General features: G+C 53.6%; 8 protein-coding genes across 8 annotated transcripts; 4 read left to right on the plus strand and 4 right to left on the minus strand.

The window, feature by feature from the left end:
* Positions 1-1,106: 1,106 nt before the first annotated feature.
* On the minus strand, positions 1,107-5,142 carry A1O7_01676 (uncharacterized protein; the record flags this gene model as incomplete). Its single annotated transcript, XM_007755712.1, has 2 exons — positions 1,107-1,415; positions 1,462-5,142. The coding sequence occupies 2 exons, from the start codon at positions 5,140-5,142 to the stop codon at positions 1,107-1,109; spliced, it is 3,990 nt and encodes a 1,329-aa protein (XP_007753902.1).
* A 451-nt stretch (positions 5,143-5,593) lies between these two features.
* On the minus strand, positions 5,594-6,355 carry A1O7_01677 (uncharacterized protein; the record flags this gene model as incomplete). Its single annotated transcript, XM_007755713.1, has 3 exons — positions 5,594-5,713; positions 5,761-6,193; positions 6,249-6,355. 3 exons carry the CDS (start codon positions 6,353-6,355, stop codon positions 5,594-5,596), a joined length of 660 nt encoding a protein of 219 aa, XP_007753903.1.
* A 248-nt stretch (positions 6,356-6,603) lies between these two features.
* A1O7_01678 (uncharacterized protein) lies at positions 6,604-7,707 on the minus strand (the record flags this gene model as incomplete). The annotated part of the gene is made up of 1 exon (XM_007755714.1): positions 6,604-7,707. The coding sequence occupies one exon, from the start codon at positions 7,705-7,707 to the stop codon at positions 6,604-6,606; it is 1,104 nt and encodes a 367-aa protein (XP_007753904.1).
* Positions 7,708-8,123: 416 nt separating this feature from the next.
* A1O7_01679 (succinate dehydrogenase [ubiquinone] iron-sulfur subunit, mitochondrial) lies at positions 8,124-9,132 on the minus strand (the record flags this gene model as incomplete). The annotated part of the gene is made up of 3 exons (XM_007755715.1): positions 8,124-8,450; positions 8,507-8,658; positions 8,715-9,132. The coding sequence occupies 3 exons, from the start codon at positions 9,130-9,132 to the stop codon at positions 8,124-8,126; spliced, it is 897 nt and encodes a 298-aa protein (XP_007753905.1).
* Positions 9,133-9,838: 706 nt separating this feature from the next.
* On the plus strand, positions 9,839-10,720 carry A1O7_01680 (uncharacterized protein; the record flags this gene model as incomplete). Its single annotated transcript, XM_007755716.1, has 1 exon — positions 9,839-10,720. One exon carries the CDS (start codon positions 9,839-9,841, stop codon positions 10,718-10,720), a length of 882 nt encoding a protein of 293 aa, XP_007753906.1.
* A 1,663-nt stretch (positions 10,721-12,383) lies between these two features.
* A1O7_01681 (ATPase) lies at positions 12,384-16,856 on the plus strand (the record flags this gene model as incomplete). The annotated part of the gene is made up of 1 exon (XM_007755717.1): positions 12,384-16,856. The coding sequence occupies one exon, from the start codon at positions 12,384-12,386 to the stop codon at positions 16,854-16,856; it is 4,473 nt and encodes a 1,490-aa protein (XP_007753907.1).
* Positions 16,857-18,134: 1,278 nt separating this feature from the next.
* A1O7_01682 (uncharacterized protein) lies at positions 18,135-18,638 on the plus strand (the record flags this gene model as incomplete). Its single annotated transcript, XM_007755718.1, has 1 exon — positions 18,135-18,638. One exon carries the CDS (start codon positions 18,135-18,137, stop codon positions 18,636-18,638), a length of 504 nt encoding a protein of 167 aa, XP_007753908.1.
* A 939-nt stretch (positions 18,639-19,577) lies between these two features.
* On the plus strand, positions 19,578-20,564 carry A1O7_01683 (uncharacterized protein; the record flags this gene model as incomplete). Its single annotated transcript, XM_007755719.1, has 2 exons — positions 19,578-20,048; positions 20,088-20,564. The coding sequence occupies 2 exons, from the start codon at positions 19,578-19,580 to the stop codon at positions 20,562-20,564; spliced, it is 948 nt and encodes a 315-aa protein (XP_007753909.1).
* Positions 20,565-22,133: the final 1,569 nt, after the last annotated feature.

The raw sequence follows: 22,133 nt of genomic DNA on the forward strand, positions 1-22,133 counted from the left end.
GATGAGCCGTCGTCAAGACATTATATGCACACCGTGCAAGGTATGCGGTCAGTGTACTGAACTGTACTTTGCCTGGATCTGCAGTACCATGGTACCCACGTGGGTCCTGCGAGCCTCAGGTACAAGTCACTCACGAGTGGTAAGAGTTACTCTGTACATGAACCATCACTAGCATATGATGCCCGGCTGAGGTGCCGGGAGGATAGAGCCTTGCATATCGCGGGCAGAGAGCAACCGGTTGCAACGACGATCATCACTGCCTCGCATCAAGCGAAGCGCGTGACCTTGAGCAAATTCGTACTTGTGGTAAGCTCATTCTCCAGCGGTGGGCACAGCCGGCGAAGTGTTTGAGTGGTAGAGTTGAACGACGACGGAAGAGATGGGTACAAACGAGGGACGAGGGGCGGTTTGAGGCGAAGTCAAGCTTTCAGAAAGCTTGGGCAAGCTGGATGCTACTGTCCCGTCGGGCTATGGAGCGAGCGGTACTTGACGTAGGATGGCTGAGGCATAAAGGTGTGAGGTTATCGGTACCTGGACGCTGACCGTTGACTTAGCCATGCGAGGTAACTCGTAATGGGTCAATTTGGTAAGGACGATCGATAGGCTCAGTAGTTCAGTGGTGTGAAGCTGAGCTCAAAAAGTCCCTTGGCAGTGGCATGAGGATGCGTCCATCTCCAACTCGGTTGCCACGGAAGGTGCCAGGATTATTTATAGATTGGCCAGTGACTAAATGTTTCATGTTACTGTGTACTCGCACGAGTAGCAGCAGTGTTGTCCACAGCAGCTCCACGTCATGTGTACTCAACACGGCTACTGCACTGCTCCATACTCCCCAAAGTCACTCCTTCTTGTCGCAGCCTCACACCACCTCAGGAGATAGAAGGTCACTCATCGGCAATGGAGCCTTGCGAAGCCGATATTGGCCTTGTGGTGGCCACCCGAGGCTACTCCATCTTCTCCAGCAACATCTGACTCGCTCTACGTCTCAACTTCCAGAACAGACACTGCTCTATGGTTACATTCAGTCGCAAACTTAAAATACTCTCCTGGTTGCATTCTAGGAGCCACGAAATCGTGGATTTCGTGTTTCAGACCGATCCTCGGACTTACTCCATCATCGTCTCAATCTGCTCCGCAAGCCGAGCACCTTTCTTCTGTACCTTGCCAAGCAATCTGCCATCGGCAATGGTCCCTCTCCATGTTCCACCACTATGCTTTTCTGTCAGAAGACAAGCTGCTGTTGACAGGGATTCCTGCTCCGCTTTGAGTCCTTCTAAGAGTATCTTTTGCTCATGCTCGAGTCGCTGCCTCCAGGTGTCCGTCAGAGTCTCAACGATTGCTCTGCCTCCATGACCGTACTGGTCGACTTTAGCCTTTATGGCGTCTTCTTCTTCACCGAAGCGGAATAAAACATCCTGCGGAAAGGTCAGTAAACATTCGGTTGAGGGGCATCGTACCCACGTTGGTGATGTTGACAATGGCGGACAAAAGAGCTCGCTGAGAGCCTCGAGCAATTACATTCCCCTGTACGAGAACATCTCTGTCCTTAGCGGGTTCTGTCCCGCGAGAGTTGCGAGTTGGAGACGGAGCTTCGGACATGCCATTGCAAGAATCTGGCCCATGCCTGTGTTCTGGCCTTCTCCAAATCCCTGAGCGCGCTTCCAGGCCAGACTCTTCTTCGTCTACTACCGTCATGCTTCCGTTGCCGAACCTTTGACCCCCATATTCCGATCTCCAGTCCTCCCGGTCGTGTGCTTGATGAGTTGGCAAATCTGCGTGTAATTCGAGGCGTGTAGAGAATGATGCAGGCGTGGCGGGTGGCACATCGAATTCCTGATTTTGCTCCTCAGGCCCAAGCGGCAGGGTCCGTCTCTTCTTCACTCGGACAGGCCCTGCATTTGTAGGTTTGACTTGCTCTTTTACTACTGCTTCGACGACTCTCGCGGCTCTCTCGACGTGTGACTCAGGCCACGATTTGCGAGCAGGAACAGGTTCACTAGTGACTCTCATGGGTAGAATCGGTAAGGGAGGTGGAGCCATTAAGCGAGCTGTCTTGGATGGAGGTGAGGTGACTGTCTTCCTGCTAGAGTCCTGTCCCGGACGTGCAGTAGAATCGGGTAGCGTACGTGGCTTTGCTGCCGATGTTTCTCCAGCGCGCGGTGCGCTTCTCGAGGTCGCATTTGAGGGGCGAAGAGCGCGTCGGGTGTGTTCCTTCTCGTCTCGAAGGGCGATAGGATGGTCGCTGCTCTTGTTCACTGGTATTGCTTGCATCGAAGTCATGGAAAGAATGCCAGACGCAATGCTGGTCCTCTGGGCCTCTTTCCAAATGTTTGCATAGTTTGTCGGCTCAAGTATAACTGCTCGCTTTGGTATCGGTGTGAGTGAGGAAGATCCGGTGGACGAGATCTGAGCTCGTCTGGCATGGTCTACCGTGGCTGACTGACGAGCTTGTCTAAACTTCTGCGGATTGATGACTTTTTGAGCCGTAGGGTACTCTTCGTCCAAGATGGTGGTAAGCCCGATAGACTGCCGAGTTGACGATCGGGAGACTGCAGGTTCCTTGACTCTCTCATAGCATTGGCCGGGCTCATCGTCATCAAGAAGCGGCGTCTCTGCCCTAAGTGTGATGGTATCGGGCTTGCACAATGGTTGACATACAGGAGCTGGTGGTGATTCTCTACTGGCCTCCTCTTCAGCGTCAGATGCAACATACTCCGAGATTTCTTGATCATAGGATTTGTTGGCAAAAGACGCGTCGTCTGTGTCAATACTCTGTACACTCGAGAGACTATCTTCAACGTCCGCTCCTGCCTCGGCAACTCCGTTTCCAGGAAGATCCGTGTCTTGCGGGGATCGGGGCTGCGTCTCTTCGATCTCGGGTGACCTGATCATGCCTTCTGAGGTCGAATATTGAACAGGATCTTCAACATATTCCACCTGAGTCTCGTCGGCAGGCTCGTCTTGTGGAGGAAGCTGGTAGTCTTGTACCATATGTGTGATATGGATATCTTGCTCAGTATCATCGAGTCGGTTGATGGGATCTAGGGTTTCACTTCGCGGTTTCTGGGCACGTTGATCAGTAACCTGCATATCTTCATCGCCACCAGATCGTGGTGCTTCGGGCGACCGATAGCTTTTGTCCGCCGCGCTTCTGAAAGCAACTACTTTCTGAAGAGGCTTGCTTTGCACAGCCTGGTTGGCCGGACCTTGTGGCCCAAAGTGCACGATTGGAGTCTTTCGCAGCAACTTCTCGCTCGCTGGTGGAATTGAATTTTCGCTTGGACGCTTTGGATTGCGTTGAGGAGTAGCCTCTAGCCGGGTAGAGACCTGTTTGGTGAGCTTATCCCTTGCAGGGGTCTGCTTTTCCCTGAGCGTCGAAGAAGAAGGATTCTCTGCCACGACGATCCGTCCTTCCGCGGAGTTCCGCACAGGCGTGTCGTCCTTTGCGAGCGTATCTTGCGCTATAGTAGATATTGGCTTTGAGGTGTTGTTCTCCGAGAAAGGCTGCGTGGCTATGATCTTCGTCACAGGTTGCGCCTTCTCTGAAGCAGTTTGGTTGTGCAGTTTTGCAGGCTGTTGGACCGCTGGTTTGTCTTCCAACGTGGGCTGTTCACTGGCTGAAGTTTGCAGAGGACGCTTGTCCCTGGAACCAGCTTCGTCATCAGTGCTCTCCCCGTCGACCATTTCTTGAAGTCGCGACTCAACATGGGTCATAAACTCAAATTGCGAGGCTTCAGCGGCAGCTGAAAGTATTTCCTTACTGACCGGAAGTGAGTCTTCGGCTGTCTCCTCAGCGTTGTCGTCCTTGTGTATATCCTCAACAACTTCCTCAATGCCAGGCTCTTCGAGTGCAACTTCATCTTCGCTTTCATCTGAGTTCTCAATGTACTTGGGTGTCTTGGGAGCTCTTCTCGCTCGGGTTGAGGCTGCAGTCGGTGGCGACTTCTTATCTACAAACTCCTTGGCCTTCGGCTTGCTTTTCTGCTTCTTCTTGCGGTTTTTGGGCGAAGCCACCACTTGAACAGCACCCTTCTTCTTCTCCTCACGATCTCTGCCAGCAATTTTGGCCGAACGCTTGTTGGCTCCGGTCTTTGCTTTCTTTACACGACGGGCATCCTCGTCATCGGTAGGTGGAAGGTCAAAGCTGGCAGCGTCGGAGGCACGTTTGGATGGTTTCTGAGACTGTTCGCTCTTAAGGGTGGCGGATTCTTTGTTCGCTCTGCGCTTGAGACCCGCCTGCGCCGTGCCAGTGCTGGTCTTGGAGTCGTCTGTCCCAGCCCCAGTCAGTCGAGCCATGGTGGCTTTGAGTGTTTCCTGCTTGTGGATAGATATCTGAGTGTCTGTCTTGCCACTTGCCTGCGTTGTGGCGTCAGCGACCTTGGATCTCTTCTTCGCTTGATTAGAAAGTGAGCTGCTCGCTGGTTCAGCAGGGCGCTTGCGTTTCGACTTTGACTCCGAAGAGGCAGGAGCTGCACCGCGAGCTGATCCATCGGCGGCTGGAGGATGGTGGGTCGGCTGCTTCTTTGTCACCGCTCCTTCCCCAGGGTCGACCTTAGGTGGACTGCGAGGCAAGTTGGACCGTCTCGAACCTGACCCGGCTTTGGGAGGCAAGTCTGTCGCTTCCTCTTGGGAAGCACGTAAGCGTTCGATCAACTGACGTGAGTCTGGGGCTTTCTTCAATGCAGGTGTATCTTCTCCATCTCCAGCGCCTAGGTGGGAAAGAGCTGTAGCTGCCTGCTTCTGTAAAAGACCGTCAGTTGCTGCGTCGCTCTTCTGCCGAATACGCAATGAAATATCGCGCAGAGGAGATGACCCATCGATCTCGGAAGTGCTCGTAGTATTCAAAGCACGACCCTTGTTGTGACTGTTGTCTCCGGAAGCCGAGCTGATATTGATGAAAGCAAATGACTGCTTCCTAGGTGTTCCAGGAGATTTGTGCGCACTTCCCGGTGTCCTGTTATTGCGTAGGTCTTGGACGGTTCGTGTAAAGCTATCTACGCCCTCTTCGTCGCAGAAGGTAATCGTCAGGCTGTTTATGGCGCTCCTGGTTCCGTTCACGAATCGATCACCTTCATCTCCTGGATATTGAATCTCCAGGATCGTCGATGATTCCGACTCCGAGACGATGCAATTGATGAACATGTTCTTCGTCACCGGGACGGAAACTAAAGTTATCATGCCTATGTCCACGGCTTTGGGCACCAGGAACGATATCCCACTCGTCACCGTTGCCGCAAATGGAGAGGGACTCTCGAAGAACTTATTGCCGTCGGCCTCCAGGCGTTGGACAAAGAAAACTCGCTCAGATCTGCGATATTATCAGCGCGATTCTCACCAGGAATGAAAAACAGTGTACTCTTCAACAAAGGCTCCCGCTACATCGATCTGGCTGACGTATTCGATCACCTCGCCCAGCCACTTCGAGTCCCCGACTGCTGACAATGGGAAATTGTCAACGATCTTGCGCAACGCTGGAGATTGCCCAAAAACGACTCGTTCGGCTCCTTTGTAGAGCAGCTCGCGGATAACATCGGCAACCAGTATACGGAGGAAATGGCTTCGGTCTACCTCGAGGATGGTTGTCAGAAGTGGGCTAGTTGATGTCAGCGCAAGACACATTCTGGATCGCCGATCCTTGCCATTCCGCCATTTCCACAATGTGATCTCTTGCCGCAGAGCTGAAGTGAACTAGGACGGAGAGGAACTGTGCTAACTGTGTAACGTTAGTAGGGCGATACCTCTAGGATGGTCAGTACATACCGTCCAACGCAGTTGCGCCTCCTTCTCCCTACTCACAAGGTGGCGCAGTACGCAAGCACAGAGCTTCCTTCCGATGTAATCGCCTTGCTCCTTGACCTCGGTGGGCGTCAGGTCGGTACCGTGAATGACAGATAAGAGAGGGGCAAGTGTGCCCTCATTCTTGTACTGTCGAACGGTGTCCTGGTCGAGTAAGCCTGACTCGAGAGAACAAACGGGGCCACTGACCATGAAGATATACAACAATTTGTTCTGCACCACAGAGTACGGGAAATGCAAGACGATTGACACGAGCGAATAGAAAGATTGCGAATCAAGCCGAACGATGTTCTTGTAGGGTCGGCCATTTTCCAGCAGCTTTGCCAGATCACGAAGAGGCGAGGTGTCGGTGGGTCGAAATGGTTTCCTAAAGGGCGCAATAACATCCTTTGGAATACTGCAGGATGTGCGTCAGCAGGGCGATTTCAACGAGCTGGTCGCAAGGGGCTTACCTCACTGTCCCCTGGTGGCGGAAGCTCTTTCGAAGGTCCTCCAGGAGAGCAGAGAAAGACCCTTCCAAGTGTGACGGGTGGCCAGCGGAGTTCTTTGAAGTGGACATCTGAGCGAAGGGTGAAGCAGTAAAAGATGGTTACCAACGGTGTGCTGATTCCCGGTGGTGAAGAAGAAGTGAGACCAGACGAGAAAAGAATCAACCAGTCTAACAAATGTCACAATATTTATCTCAACCACCCTCAATCTCTTGACACATTCCAAATACACCCGGACTCCAACTTTAGCAACATAGTGCGTGATGGAAAGGCTCATTTCTTCATAGACCCAGAAAATCTTTGCCGCGTGTGTTTTTGGTCATACCACTTCTTCCGCCGTGCTCACCGCACCATACTTGTCCCCGCGTCTTTCGATCAAGAGCTGTTTCTCATCAAGCACCAAGCCACTGCTCACATACTGGTCATCATCTTCGTCGTCACCAATCGTCCTCTCTCCGTCGCCAAAGAGCTCCTTGAAGAAGTAGTCGTAACTCGCCCAACAAGCCTTAAACATGGCGTTCAAGAACTCGGCAAACCACTTCGGATACGTGCCGTCCGGTTGCAAGAACACCGAGGCCGCTCCTCCAATAAGGAACAACAAGAATGGAGACCACACGCTCAGGAACACGAACGCCCCCAATCTCTGATTCGTGGTTGTCAGACGGAACGGCCTAATCTGATGCAAGAATGCCTGATACTCCAGCGGCAGTCCATGTTCAGTGGCCCCGTCGGTGATCAACTTGAGGTACCTCGCGCTGGGCTGCGCATAGGAATGATCCGGCCGCGACAACTTCGACGGCGCGAACAGCGTGTGCGCCTTGAACGGCCGTCCCGCGGGCTTCATCGGCACATCCTGACTGGGTTCGCCGCTCAGGGCGTAGCAATCGACCAGCACATCCTCGTATCCTGACCCACCTCCCTCTGTTGCAATGATGTGGGCAAAGTCCTCCTTCGTCACTTCATACACCACGCCCACGAGGCCCTTGGCCCAGTGGTCTTTGTGGTAGTCCTCCGACTGGAGAGTTTCGTCCCGATGTCGCACGTTGCCAAAGCACGGCTCCGTGTACGGTATGCCCGGCAGGTCGAAGGTCAGGGACAGAGTTGGCACGACGACGTTGACCTGCGAGACCGGCCGGATGCCTCTTTTGCCCCGAAATGTCTCGGCACTCAGATTGGAGCCGTAGCCCAGATATAGAACCGTGTCATCACCGTCTTCCTTGCCCTCGCTTGGGCTGTTTCTTATGGTGGTCTGGTCGAGGTGCAAGAAAGGTCGATCGTCAAGGGACTGTTGCTGCCTCGCCTGCGAAGTAACCGGAATGGGTTCCCCCGCACGCGTCCGTGAAGAGAGATGGGCCGAAGGACTGAAGGAGTCGAGCCAGAGCCGCAGGCTGCTTGGAGCTTGCCCACCGTTGGCGTTCAGCATGGCTGGACGTGTATTTTAAGAGCGAGATGCTCACGAAGTCGCAATGCCCGGGCCAAATTGCGCCATGAGGACTTGTTATTGCTTGTTGATTTCAGCGTCATTGACATTGGTGCTACTCCGTACAGACTATTTGTACGGACATGTTTTCGGCCGAGTGGCTTGGTGCATTCTGCGGGTTGATAAGGAAACGCAGTCCACCAATGACCGTATTGCAATCGCCCTTATGCAGGGAAGGCTTTCCAGATGCCGCACAGTTTCCGAACATTCCGTACCTAGGTATGATTCTGGCGAGGACCACCGTATTCGGCTCGTAAGCTTCAGGCGTTTGGATGTATATGTACAGCAGTCTGCTATCTGACAATAGCACTGTGCGTGAAAGACCACATAAATCGGCCCAGCCCGTCAAAACAACCCGCTCATGAAGCAAAAGCCATGCTCTTCTTGATCTCAGCAATAGCCTTTGCCGGGTTCAATCCCTTCGGGCATGTTCTTGAACAGTTCAAAATGGTATGGCATCGGTACAAGCTCATGCTGTTCTCCAATGCCTCCTTGCGCTCAGCCTTGCGCTCGTCCCGAGAATCAGCGAGCCAGCGATACGATTGGAGGAGAATGGCGGGTCCAAGGTACTGGTCACTGTTCCACCAGTATGACGGGCAGGAGGTTGAGCAACAAGCGCACAGAATGCATTCGTAGAGACCATCCAACTTCTTTCGGTCGGCTGGTGATTGTCGGTTCTCCTTGCCCTGCAAACGTATTAGCAGATTCTCGACGCCATCACACGGCTGTATTAGCCACTCACATCTGGTGACTTCGTGTCTCTTTGCAAGAAGGGCTTGATCGATTTATATTGCTTGTAGAACTGCGTCAAATCGGGGACCAGGTCCTTCACGACATATGTGTGCGGCAAGGGATAAATTCGAGATTCCTTGGCTGTGTCTGTGGGAATGCGGCCTGTCCATCATGTTAATTCAAACGCCGGTGCTGGCATCGCCGAACTCGATACTTACACAGGCAAGCCAGAGTGTTGACGCCATCGATATTCATGGCACAGCTACCACAGATACCCTCCCGGCAGCTTCGGCGAAATGTCAGCGTAGGATCCACCTCGTTCTTGATCCGAATCAGCGCATCCAGCATCATGGGACCGGTCTTGTTCAAGTCCAAGGTATAGCTTTGCATCCGAGGCTTCGAGGTCGGCTCGTCAGGGTTCCACCTGTAAACGTGGAATGTCTTGATCTTCGCATCCTTGTCAGGTCTCGGTTCTTGCACGGTGCTGGTCTTCGATTCGTTAATAGGAGGCCGGCTGGCGCTGAGATCGTAGGCGCTTTCTTTCGTCACGGTGGCATACGATCGTGCGGCGAAGGAAGGTCGGAGTGCAGCTCGTGTCGGCGCAGCCAGGCGCAACGCTGTGCGAAGAGCTGCCATGGCGGTTGTCGGAGCAGCACTGGAGCTGTAGCGGTAGCAGGGTCGATGCGGAGCGTGGGGAGTGGTCGCTCAAAGACGGTGGTGGTGGTGGAATTGAAAGCGAGGAGCAAGTGGCGTTCAAGGTCGTCTATGATGCTGTGGACCTCGCAGCCAATCACGAGACTGCGGTTTGAAATGACCGCGCGAACTTTGCCGAGGCCGTCTTCCGATCCGCCGGTCTTCCTGCTCCATGCTTCTACTAGTTGTGGTCAGCATAATGATCAAGGCTTCCCTGTCGTGTATTCACCAGAAGCACCCGGGTAAATTGTCGAGAAAGCCCTCTAAGGGAAAAGACACCCATTCATCTGGGCAAGATCTCAGGCCTGAAGCGTCCAAAGAGTGTCGGACATAAAGAATAAAAGTCCACCTTAACTACGGTCACTATGTGCAGCCAGACCCGGATGGTGCTGGCTGGCCTAGTAAGACCAAGCTTCTATCCTCATATTGTTCACTTCTGAGCTCTGACTGCTGGCATGCAAAATCCGAGTCTATGTCCGAGCTGATCAATCTAGCTAGGAACCTCCAAAGCTTCGGTGCAAACGAAGTGAATACCTCGTGATATTAAAGTAGTAACAGATATGCGGCCTTCCCTGGCTATAGCATTGTGAGCTCGGCCGCATTTCGTCAGGTTCATCTTCGTTGACAGCTAGGTGACTTTCCTGCAACAATGCCCGCCACTTTCAAAGCGCTAGTGTGGTTCATCACCGGCTCAAGCGCAGGGCTAGGGCTTGCGCTCACCCGTTATGCAATGGCACAAGGCCACACCGTCATTGCAACCTCTCGCAATCCATCCAAGACGCCAGAGTTGGTGTCTGAAGTCGAGAAGAGCGGCGGCAAATGGGTCGCCCTCGACACGACGCAGCCAGAAGAACAACTCACCAAGACAGTGCAGCTTGCAGAGTCTTTGTTCGGCCGAATCGACATACTCGTCAACAATGCTGGTATGAGCGTGCTCGGAGCTTTAGAAGATATACCATCTGCGGACACTGTATATCAGATGCAGGTCAATTTCCTTGGCCCCCTGAGAATCATGCAAGCCGTGCTGCCAGGGATGAGAAAACGAAGATCAGGCGTGATCATGAACGTCTCTAGCGCCCAGGGTGTCGCCGCGGGCCTTGCCTGTGGTGTGTACGCAGCAAGCAAAGCCGCGCTAGAAGCAGCTTCCGAATCGTGCAGTCAGGAGGTCGCGCAGTTTGGGATTCGCGTGCTGATCATTGTGCCTGGGGCGTTCAGGACTGACTTTGGCAAGTCCAACGTGAGCAAGCAGATAGTGCCCTCAGAGGAGTATACAGGCAACCATCCTGTGAGTGCCAGACTCGATCATGTCACCAGACTGTCCACCACTGCAATGGGAAGCCCGGCCAAGGCCGCTAAAATCATGTTCGAGGCAGCCACGGGAGAGGGTAAAGTTGGTGAGCTCATCAAGAAAGAGAGTCTGTTGCGAGTCATCATTGGGCCTGACTGCTGGAAGGTGGTGGATAGAAAGATCAGCGAGCTCCGAAGGACGACAGACCTGCTCGTGGATGTTGCCGCAAGCACAAACTTTTGAACGCGATGTTTGGGCTGCTGTGCTTGAGTGAGATCAAAAGCCTGGATATAGGCACGTAAAGTGTATGCCTCTTGAATCCGACAGCGGAACGAATGGAAAATGGTGGAGGGTCAACCATGACTCGAACCTTACCAGAACAGACTGTGATTCACGAGCTCACTGCAGTGTGATCAGTGTCTTGCCCAACATGATGTTCCTCGAGAAGAGGCTGGCGCCCGAAATCGACACATGGTTGCGACGTCCACAGCATTACTAAACACAGCATTACTGAGGGGTCGTCATACCGGTACCGGGCCGTTCATGAAGTACACAGTAATGGAATTCTTCCCCACCAGATGTGATCGAGGACGTGCCTTAGGTGAGCAGCGGCTTCGATAAAATCGGCCTCGGGCCCGACGAAGACGCAGTAAGCGCCGCTCACCACTGTACTGGAGTGTACTGGAATGCAAGACATGTCGGGAGGATCATACCCGCATGTAAGCATCTTTGGAGGGTTGACGGCATGCTCGTCTCTTGACGGCTGTCATCTGCCGGAGCCTGGCACCAAAAGTGTGGTGGGGTTACAGGTAGGTGTCGGAATTCAGGCAGTTTTGCGTACTCCGTACTCCGTAATGTCCGTGGCTTTGGGATCGTCTCTCCACCGCTGAGCAGCCGTAGGACATGTCTTCCGTAGTACAGGCAGAAGCATACCTGTAGGTTGTGACAGAAAAGTGGCCTCAGCAGTTTGAGCAGTGACACCACGAGACGTGGAAGCTTTTGCCTCGATCTCATGTGTCAGGAGATCCATGAGTGCCAGGCAGCAAAGCTTTCACGCGGAGGGTTTTACGATCAGTCCGAGATGATGACCAAGCTGGACTGTGTGAACCCTTTCAGGTCCCTTGCGGTGGCATCCGAAGCGAGATCTCCAAATCACAGACCTGATGGTCTACGTTGCCCCCCTGTGGAGCCAATATCGGTGTGCACTTTTGTCGCCCCAAATTCCATATTCCACTTGGCGTATAGTCGCCTCATGGCCAGTGCCCCAGGACACGCGGAGAGCGTACTCGTACGACTCGTCGCGAGTATACCCCAGTACGAGGGAGAAGTGCCGTACACAGCAGAGGATTAGGCTCTGTGGGGTCTTGGCCAGGGCTCTGCGTTTGGGTATTGCTAAGCTCTGGCAGTAGCGAGGTTCGGGGCTGCTCTGTCGGGGCAAATGAGCGAGACAAGCTTTCGTTTGCAGGGACATTTTTGAGATGGTGCCAGATTTTCAAGCGCCCCAGTCCGTGGTTCAGCGTATGCCACCTGCCCGCCTGGAGGAATGCCCCCGGCCCGCCCAATAGACGTGGCCGCTAGCCAATTTGCTGCGTCACTATTAGCTGGCGCCCCAAGCCCACACCCACTGTTCAACGCCTGCAAAGCTCGCTTGAGGCCGCTTTGCCGCAAAGGCGCGGCTTCAACTTCAATTACGACAACACCGAGGATGTTTTCGTGCCAGATCCCGGTCGCCTTACAGTCATTAGTTGCCCGGCTCTATGTCCTTCCGTCACCGTATCTTATGCCGCCTCGCTACATATTCTTTGCCCCTCCCCACTTTTGGTCCGTCACTTCATGATGGACTGTCTGCTCGGCCTCGCCAACCATTATCCGCTGTTATTCGTGCGCTGATACGGCAGCGGTCGCCATGACGAGTCCCGACGATGAGAAGGAGCTCGAGCGCGCCCTCTCCCAGAATAATGTCGAGGAGCAGGACGTGGCGAAGAGAAACGAACCAGTGCAGTATTTGGAAGTGCCCAAGGATCTTCGCAGGGTAGGGCGAGGGAGGAGTGAAGACAGCACGCGACTGGAAAAGATCGAGTCTGCGGTAACCGACGCGACTGAAGCCAGCTCTGCCGCTCTTCCGGCGGTCGAGCCAGAGAAAGCACCATGGCGCTACAAAATAAATCCTCTCCGGCGCAACCCTCCGCCTATACCGGAGGAGAGGGCCGTCTCGCGAGAATACAATGCAGGTTTCTTCAGTCTGTTGACGTTCCAATGGATGAATCCTCTCATGACTACCGGTTACAAGCGGCCCATCGAGTTGAACGACATTTGGCTGGTCAATCCTGATAGGAGTGCTGCCACGATGATGGGCAAGTTGACTGCCTCTTTCAAGCGTCGAAATGCGCGAGGAGAACGCAACCCTCTGATGTGGGCGCTTCTCGATACCTTCCGCGGTGAATTCATGCTGGGCGCTGTTTGTGCTCTGTTTTCGGCCTTGCTTCAGGTCTTTTCACCTTTCACTACCCGCTATCTGATTCAGTTCGCCACAGATGCATGGGTCGCTGACAAGTCTGGCGGCCAATCCCCCAATATTGGCCATGGTATTGGCCTTGTCATCGGCATCACCTTTATGCAGATATGCCAAACAATGTCCACCAACCATTTCCTGTATCGCGGAATGATGGTTGGAGGAGAATGCAGGGCTGTCTTGATCAACGCAATTTTCGAGAAATCTCTGGTCATCTCAGGGAGAGCAAAAGCCGGGGGAAAGGCTCTGAAAGGCGAGGGCGTATCTGAGCAAGCGAATGAGACCGCGGAAGAGAAGCCGAACCGGCCGGCACTTGCTCGCGCCCTGTCCAAGCGAATTCATCCGAAGGGCGGTGCAAAGACCACGCCCGACAAAGGAGCCGGAATTGCTGGAGACGGCACTGGCTGGAGCAACGGCAGGATTGTCAACCTGATGAGTGTCGATACCTACCGGATTGATCAGGCGTCGGGGATGTTCCACATCTTGTGGACTTCACCAATCCAGCTGGTTGTGGTACTGGTCGTGCTATGCATTAACATTGGATATAGCGCGCTGGCAGGCTTTGCTCTGCTCGTCATCACCCTACCAGTGTTGACCAAGACAATCAAGTCCCTCATGAAAAGGCGAAAGAATATCAACAAGATTACCGACCAGCGTGTTACGCTCACCCAAGAAATTTTGGGCTCCGTTCGATTCGTCAAATTCTTTGGCTGGGAAAGCAGCTTCCTTGACCGCTTGAAGGAACTTCGGAAGCGAGAAATCAGGGCCATCCAGATATTGCTCTCCATCAGGAACGCGATCAACGCGGTCGCCATGTCAATGCCCGTGTTTGCTTCCATGCTGGCCTTCATCACATACTCGTTGACCGACCACGGTTTGGCTCCTGCGCGGATCTTTTCCTCCCTAGCCCTTTTCAACTCTCTGCGAATGCCACTCAACTTACTTCCATTGGTCCTTGGACAGGTCACCGACGCCAAGACAGCACTCGAACGGATTCAAGAATTCCTTCTCTCGGAAGAGCAGAAAGACGAAGTGGTTTGGGACGATGACATGGAACCGGCGGTCGAAGTGCAGCATGCTTCATTCACATGGGAGCGGACCGTGACACAGGACAAGGAGAGGACGAACACATTCCAGACCAGATTTGAGCTTATGGCCGCCAAGAAAGCCGAGAAGGCGCGCAAAAAGGCGCAAAAGAAAGCCGACAAGGCCGCGAAAAAGAATGAGAAATCCCCCAGTGCATCCAACGAGGACATCGCCAGCGAAACCACCGAAGTGGAGCCTTTCAGGTTGCACGACATTGATTTTGCCGTGGGAAGGAACGAATTGATTGCGGTCATTGGGACTGTCGGTTCCGGCAAGACCTCTCTTCTGGCTGCCCTCGCGGGAGATATGCGCAAGACAGGCGGCAAGATCAAGTTAGCGGCTTCTCGTGCCTTCTGTCCCCAGTATGCGTGGATTCAAAATGCTACCTTGAAAGACAATATCACCTTTGGGAAGCCATTCAAGACCAAGTGGTACAAAGAAGTCATCAATGCCTGTGCTCTGGAACCCGACCTGCAAATTCTCCCTGCTGGGGATGAAACCGAGATCGGCGAACGAGGAATAACGCTATCAGGCGGCCAAAAGCAGCGGTTGAACATTGCACGAGCCATCTATTTTGACGCCGACATTGTTCTGATGGACGACCCACTCTCAGCTGTGGATGCCCACGTTGGCCGTCACATCATGGACAAGGCAATATGCGGACTTATGAAGGACAAATGCAGAATCTTAGCCACGCACCAGTTGCATGTTCTCAACAGGTGTGACCGGATCATCTGGATGGAAGACGGCCATATCCAAGCCATTGACACTTTTGACAATCTGATGAATACGAGCGTTGATTTCCAGAAGTTGATGGCCACAACTGCCCAAGAAGACGAGACCGCTCTCGCCAAAGCCAAGACAACAGAAGAGGAGGAGAAGAAACCCAAGAAGAAGGACAAGAGGGGCAAGCCGGCTGCTCTGATGCAACAGGAAGAGCGTGCCGTCAAGTCGGTCAGCTGGTCCGTCTGGAGAGCGTACATCCGGGCATCAGGGTCGCCGATTTTCTGGCCGTTGATCTTCATTTGCCTCGTGCTCTCGCAGGGCTCCAACATTGTGACCAGCTTGTGGCTAAGCTGGTGGACCAGCGACAAATTTGGCTTCTCCCCAGGTATATACATTGCTGCGTACGCCTGCCTGGGTCTTTCTCAGGCAATCCTCTTGTTTGCCTTTTCGACCCTCCTGTCCACGAGTGGCACCAATGCAAGCAGAGTCCTGCTGCAGAAAGCGATGACCCGGACTCTGCGAGCTCCAATGTCGTTCTTCGACACCACGCCTCTTGGTCGCATCACCAATCGATTCTCGAAGGACGTCGACTCCATGGACAACAGCTTGACCGACGCTATGAGGATGTATTTCCTTACCCTGGCCATGATCACATCAGTCTTCGCGCTGATCATTGCATACTTCCACTTTTTCGCCGTGGCTCTTGGGCCACTTTTCATTTTGTTCTTATTCGCTTCCAGTTATTACAGATCATCGGCGCGAGAGATCAAACGACACGAGGCGGTGCTGAGGTCCACCGTCTTCGCACGGTTTTCCGAGTCCATCTCTGGTGTTGCATCTATCCGAGCATATGGCTTGCAGGCATATTTCACGACGCGACTGCGCGACGCCATTGATCAGATGAATTCTGCATACTATCTTACCTTTGCCAACCAGAGGTGGCTATCGACACGTTTGGACGCCATTGGAAATATGCTTGTTTTTGTCACCGGCATTTTGGTGGTGACGGATCGTTTTAATGTTAATCCTAGCATAGCGGGCTTGGTTTTGTCATATGTTCTGGCCATTGTACAGATGATCCAATTTACGGTGCGACAGCTGGCTGAGGTGGAAAATAACATGAACGCCACGGAAAGAATCCATTATTATGGTACTCAGCTGGAGGAAGAGGCACCATTGAAGGCCAGAGAAGTGCCGGATAATTGGCCGCAAACGGGAGCCATCACATTCAGTAAGGTGGAGATGAGATATCGGGCAGGACTACCGCTGGTCCTACAAGGTCTGGATTTCCACATCACAGGCGGCGAGCGGATTGGCATTGTTGGTCGGACTGGAGCTGGCAAGTCATCCATCATGTCGGCCCTTTTCCGGTTGACCGAACTGTCCTCGGGCCAGATCAAGATCGACGATATTGATATCTCAACCGTCGGCTTGTATGACTTGCGGTCTCGATTGGCCATCATCCCACAGGATCCCACCTTGTTCCGGGGTACCATTCGATCGAACCTCGATCCTTTCCACGAGCATTCCGATTTGGAACTCTGGGCTGCGCTTCGAAAAGCAGATCTCGTAGGGGAAGAGATGACCACAGAAAAGGCCGACGTGAAGGCTGATCGCCCTGATACCGCTCAGACTGCCGCAACGTCAACATCGCACGTCAACCAGCCGCCTGGCCCCAGTCGTATACACCTCGATAGCCCAGTCGAGGAAGAAGGTCTGAACTTTTCACTCGGACAGAGACAATTGATGGCGTTGGCGAGAGCCCTTGTCCGCAATTCGCAGATCATTGTCTGTGATGAAGCAACCTCATCCGTCGACTTTGAGACCGATGAAAAGATTCAACGCACGATGCGAACGGGCTTTGCTGGGAAAACATTGCTATGCATCGCCCATCGACTGAAGACCATCATCAACTACGATCGCATCTGCGTGATGGACAAGGGCAGGATTGCGGAATTGGACACTCCTATCAATCTATTTGAGGCGGGTGGCATCTTCCGAGGTATGTGTGATAAGAGCCATATCGTGAAGGAGGATTTCTTCAGAGAGTCATAGCAATCTCACCCAAGTCGTCTGTCTGGTATGGCCAAATAGATGGGAGTGGTCCGCGAGATGCCTTTAGATTCCGGTGCATCCCAGCTGAAAATGAAAGCCCTTTATCACATGAATACTGTTTCACACTGATTCTCAGAGGTGGAACTATGACGCCGACGGAGATGCTGTGGGACAGGGGAGTTGGCGGGAGAATTCCAGATGTGGGCATCGTCCAGGAACAGTGGCCACTTTCGGGGACGCCACGAGCCGTGTCTGCCCATTAATGGGCGATCATTGAATCTTGGCTGCGTGTTGTTGTTTCTCAACCACGCCGAGGTGGATTTTGACCTTGGATTTTGACATTTAATACTCCTTCAACTAAGTATTGCAGCGAGCCATAGATACTCACAACTGTGACTCCATGACAGCTCGGTGGTCGTCGAAGTCATCTCAAGATTCAAGTCGTCTCCGTCTTGCACCAGCAGACGGTACTAAGGTAAGGAACCCAGATAACAGCCGCAGATTTCACGGTTAAGCGTGATTAGGCGGCAGGTACCCGGGCCTAGCGAGTGCTAGCAGGAGCGCTAAGGCCAACGGTGGCTCGGCCTGTGGATGCAAAGACCAGGCTTCCCCAGTCCAATGCCCACATCCAGCCTGGAAATCCAAGGTTGGTGCGGCCAGGCCTGTTGGGTGTCTGTTTGATTGCACCTTCAAGTCAGCTCCAATGGGATTCGGCAACACCTGGCGTGGCTGAAGAGTGAGCTCATCAGGGAATGACAGGCACGGAGCCCTGAACGTCGCCCAGTAGGTATACATATGTCTTAGAGTTCTTGCCACAAGAGCACTCGAAGTGAGGTTGAGCTCAAGAGCAGCTTCGACTTCCGAGACATCTGCCACGCGTTACACGAACGTCAAACGTCACATTGCAAGCGCCTGCCTCCAACCGCCCTTCGGAACCGCAGTCTCCTACGGAGCAGTGATAGACAACGTGCCTGCCGCAGCTTGAGGGAAGATCTTCTTCGCTTGCTTGGAGACCCTGAGTCAATCAATATCTCACGAGCAAGCACGACTCACTCTACACCCAACGGGCGTACTCTTCTGAATCCAGGAAACTTCCACTTCGGCGGAGATATCCTCACCAGTTTTGACTCTTCTTGGTCAACATGGACTCTTAAAACCCTCACTTTTGCCCTTTGGCAGCGTTACTCGTTATCCTCCTGCAGAGGCATATGCTTCAGCGGCCACATCGCTACCACCAGTAACTGTTCAATTCTCGATCTGCACGCCCAGTACATCAAGATGACCACCATAACCGAGGCCACCGAGCTCACCGAGCAAAAGCCTGCCGCAACACTACTCGAACCGCCTACGTCGGAGTTCGACCCCTGCAGCAATGCCAAATTCACGTCACCCTTCTACCTCTACAAGCACGACTCTCCTCGCCCGTCCTTTGACGTCTCTAAATCACAAGACCCCGTCCACGTGTCGGTTAACGACCTCAAAGACCTCGAAGCCGGCTCGTGCAACCTCTCTCCTTCGATCTCACAAGAGAAAAGAGATGCCCAGAATGCAGCGACCACGACCAGATTCAGGTTCTGGAAGAGACAAAAGCAGTGCATGACGAAGCCCAAACAGAGAGGCTGTGCTTGGTTCTCGCGACTTTCTCCTCGTCAGAGAATCGTGGTTAAGATCTTGATTGGGCTTCTTATTCTTGGTGCAGCAGTGGCAATTGCTATCGGTGTCAGTATCAAGGTTGGCGGAGGAGTGTACAAGAGCAACAACACGACCGCAGAGATCGGTTGAATATGTACTTAGGTAGTGGTTGATTCTTTGAAGTATATAAGCATGGAGTACGGAGTACGGCAGAAGCTCAGTAGCCGCAAACACGGTGGTGCCGCCGAGGTCCTAGGCACAACAAAGCGTACATTGGCACACAGGACATTCGGGTCAAGGTTTATTATTTGTGAATGAGGATGCTACTGCTCCCCAAGGAGCAAAGCAATGCGCATTGCCAGTAGACTTCTAATCATTGTCGAGTCTGGGAGCGACGCCATGAATGTTCTTTCAGACTTTGTATAATACCCCTTTTCAAGGACGTGCTATCCAACTTGCTGGAAAGGCCAGATAGAGCGCCAGTCGGGGACACGGACTATCAAGAATAGGCTCAATAATAGGTTACCCTGTCACTCTTGGAGAAGCACGGGTAACGACACCTCGGCATGTTGGAGCAGCACGACTGGCCGTAGAAGGCACTACGGTGGGCCATCTGTCCTTTAAGGTGCAAACTTGTAATTTTTCTGGATTTCGACTTTCTCAAGAAATACCCCACGAATAGCGATATCAGCGCCCACCCAGACACCCACCGTGGCCGGCGATCCTGCTTTTCAGCAGGGAGGTCGACCAGGAGGATCGTGAGTCAACATGGGCCTCGCCGAACCTAGAAAGTAAGTACCTCTAACCCACTGATTCCCCGAGCACAAGTCTACAAGCAGCGCAGCGCAGCGCAGTGCAAGGCAAGGCAAGTCGTGGGGAAGAGAAGACATGAGATGAGATGAGCCAGACAAGAGTGTTGCCTCGCTGCCTCGCTGTATTACCGTCGCTCCACCCCTCCCCACACCAGGTCATGCCACGTTCGCTAACGCCGTCCTTCTTTCTGCCACTAGACGCCGCAAAATCGGCCACGACCCCCGCAACCTCGCCTGGTCAGACCAGTCCGCAGCCGCGTCCTACGGCCACCGCCTCATGACGCAGCAGGGCTGGTCGGAGGGCCAGGCGCTTGGGGCGCGCAATGCCTCAACCACGTCCTCGTCCTCGCGCTCGGGGCCCCGTTCCGGCCTGGCCACCGATACGGAACGTCTCGCGGCTGCAAGGGTCGGGGTTCTCTTCAAGGACGATAATCTCGGCCTTGGCGCCACGAGGAATTCGAGTCATAATGTCGAGGCGCAGAGGACGGGGTTTGACGCCTTCCAGGGGTTGTTGGGGAGGTTGAATGGCAAGGCGGAGGCAGTGCAGAAAGAGGAGGGCAAGAAAAGAGAGGAGAAGAGGTTGGAGATGTTCTTTCGGGGACGGTGGGGCGGGATGGTTTTTGTAAATGGTGGGGTTTTGGTTGGGAGTCAGGATCAGGATCAGAATCAGAGTGAGAATGAGCCTGAGAATAAAGGAACTGAAGAGCTAGAAAAGAGAGGCCAGGACGCCGCACAGGATGCGCAAGGCGTGGATGGACCCAAACCGCAATCGACTTCACAAGACGAGGTTGATGGGGAGGTCTCTACGCCGAGCCAGGACCGCGATCACGATCGCGAGGAACGACGACGACTCAAGGCCGCGAAGAAGCAACGGAAAGAAGACAAGCGGAGACGGAAGGAAGAGAAGGCCCAAAGGAAGGCAGCGAGGCGAGAAGCCAAAGGCCGTGACAACGCAGCGTTGTCTGTGCATAAGTCTCCGATATCGCCGGATGAGCCCGTCTCATCTGCTGCCTCAGAAGATGAGGTCGCGATCACGTCGAAGGTGCACAAGAAGAAGCGGAAACTCAAGCCAGAGCAGCAAGTCAATATGACTGGGAATGGCGTGGTCGTCGAATCCGAGACCTTGACGTCCGGGCAGAGTTCCCCAAGAGTACCTGTGCTGGCCCTGAAGAACGGGCGACATCTGCTCCGGGGGCGGAACATCCAGGCTAAGAAAATGATACTCGCGGACACGAAAGGGTTGGATCAGATCTTTATGAGGTGATCCATTTGGACGAGTGAGCGCGGTGTGGTGCATTGTGGTGTTTGTGGCATTGTGATATTGGGATATTGGGACTTAAGCGGAACGGGGTCAAAGGATCAAGGCGCTGATCATGCATGCCATGGCGTGTCCACGATGGGAAGCGTGGAGGGTGGCTTCAGAAGTGTTATGAGATAGAATAGAGTAGAGTAGGTTAGATTGGTCCTCGTCGGTTTTGATCGGTCCAGTTCAGTTCGAATTGGTATGGAAGGGAAGCAGTGGATCGGGCAGGGAGCTACATATGTACATGCTGTGATTAGAGGTGTCGATGGAGGGCGCGCCGGACGGTGTATTCAGCTTGATCTCCTTGGTAGGAAGGGTTACAATGTCTTCTCCGAGATGTGTCTACTGAGGCTCTCGATGTCTTTCTGGGATCTACATATCTACCCAGGCTCAAGATGGCTTCCTGGGGGACCATCTACTGGTCCGCTTCACCGTCTCATTCCCGGCATGACGCTCTCGAAATGCTGTTCGGCACCCCGAGCTCCTGTATGAATGGTTCCACAGTCGCAACAAGGATGACGACTTGTGAAGAGGAGGTAGGGACTGCAACAGGGAGGAAGACTATGAGGAGAAGGTATGAGTAAAATGAGCATCAAGATCAAGGACGTGTAGGCGTCGAATTGCCAGGCGCTAGCAAAGCAGCTCCCTACAGGACCTACCTATGTAATGTACCTACTGTGTACCATCTGGCCGGACTCAGCCAAGCAATTCAAACACATCACCACAGTGTGTCGATACTTGCCGCCAAAGACCTGTTGGAAGATAACCGGCGGCTTTGTCGACAAAGCACCTGCTTGTTCCACGCTGGACATCTCACCGTCTCGGTCTTCCCTTCGCGAATCATCACGGCATCACGATTGACTACGAATTGCCTTTCACCTGGTTGTCGATCGGCTTGCCCAAGGACGAACGATTTCCCCGGGCGACGCCGCGGAGACTGATTCCTAGCCTGTAAATGTCGTGAGGCGTGTTGAACTCTTACCTCGGGTTGCATGACCTGTTGCTGTGAGTGGTCGTACATATTCCACCTCGCACGTGTTATCGCCTATGCTCATCGAGACTTCTTCCTCCTTGCTCGCGAAATCGGAGACGATGAAAAAGGGCTTTGTCCCCGATTCGCTCCGTGAAGGCACAGATCGGTCGTCACCGCTCGCCCCGACCCTGAGCGCGCAGGAGTATTGAGTTCGTGTCGAATGTGTTCGCGTGCGCTAGTGTTGTCGTATGCACGTACATCATGAAGCTGGCGAGGCTGCCTCCAAGCGCTGGACGCCATGACAGCGAGAAAGGATACTTCGAAGCGGTTCTCTAGCCGAGCAGGATGTCGCGCAACGGACGCGACTGGATCATACCTGCGGCAAGGCGGAAGGGCGAGTTCGAATGCAGCAAGGTCTCCCGTCTGCGTTCACCCTGACTTTGAAGTCCCTTGCACGGCAGCATAGCTATCGATTTGGACGCGTGGTGCAGAACGAGTCTGGTGTCGTGATCTACGTCGTGTCCTTGACTCCTGGTCGACCTATGGTCTGTACTGGA

This window comes from Cladophialophora yegresii (genome assembly GCF_000585515.1).
Source record: "Cladophialophora yegresii CBS 114405 chromosome Unknown aczIN-supercont1.1, whole genome shotgun sequence".
Taxonomy (NCBI): domain Eukaryota; kingdom Fungi; phylum Ascomycota; class Eurotiomycetes; order Chaetothyriales; family Herpotrichiellaceae; genus Cladophialophora; species Cladophialophora yegresii.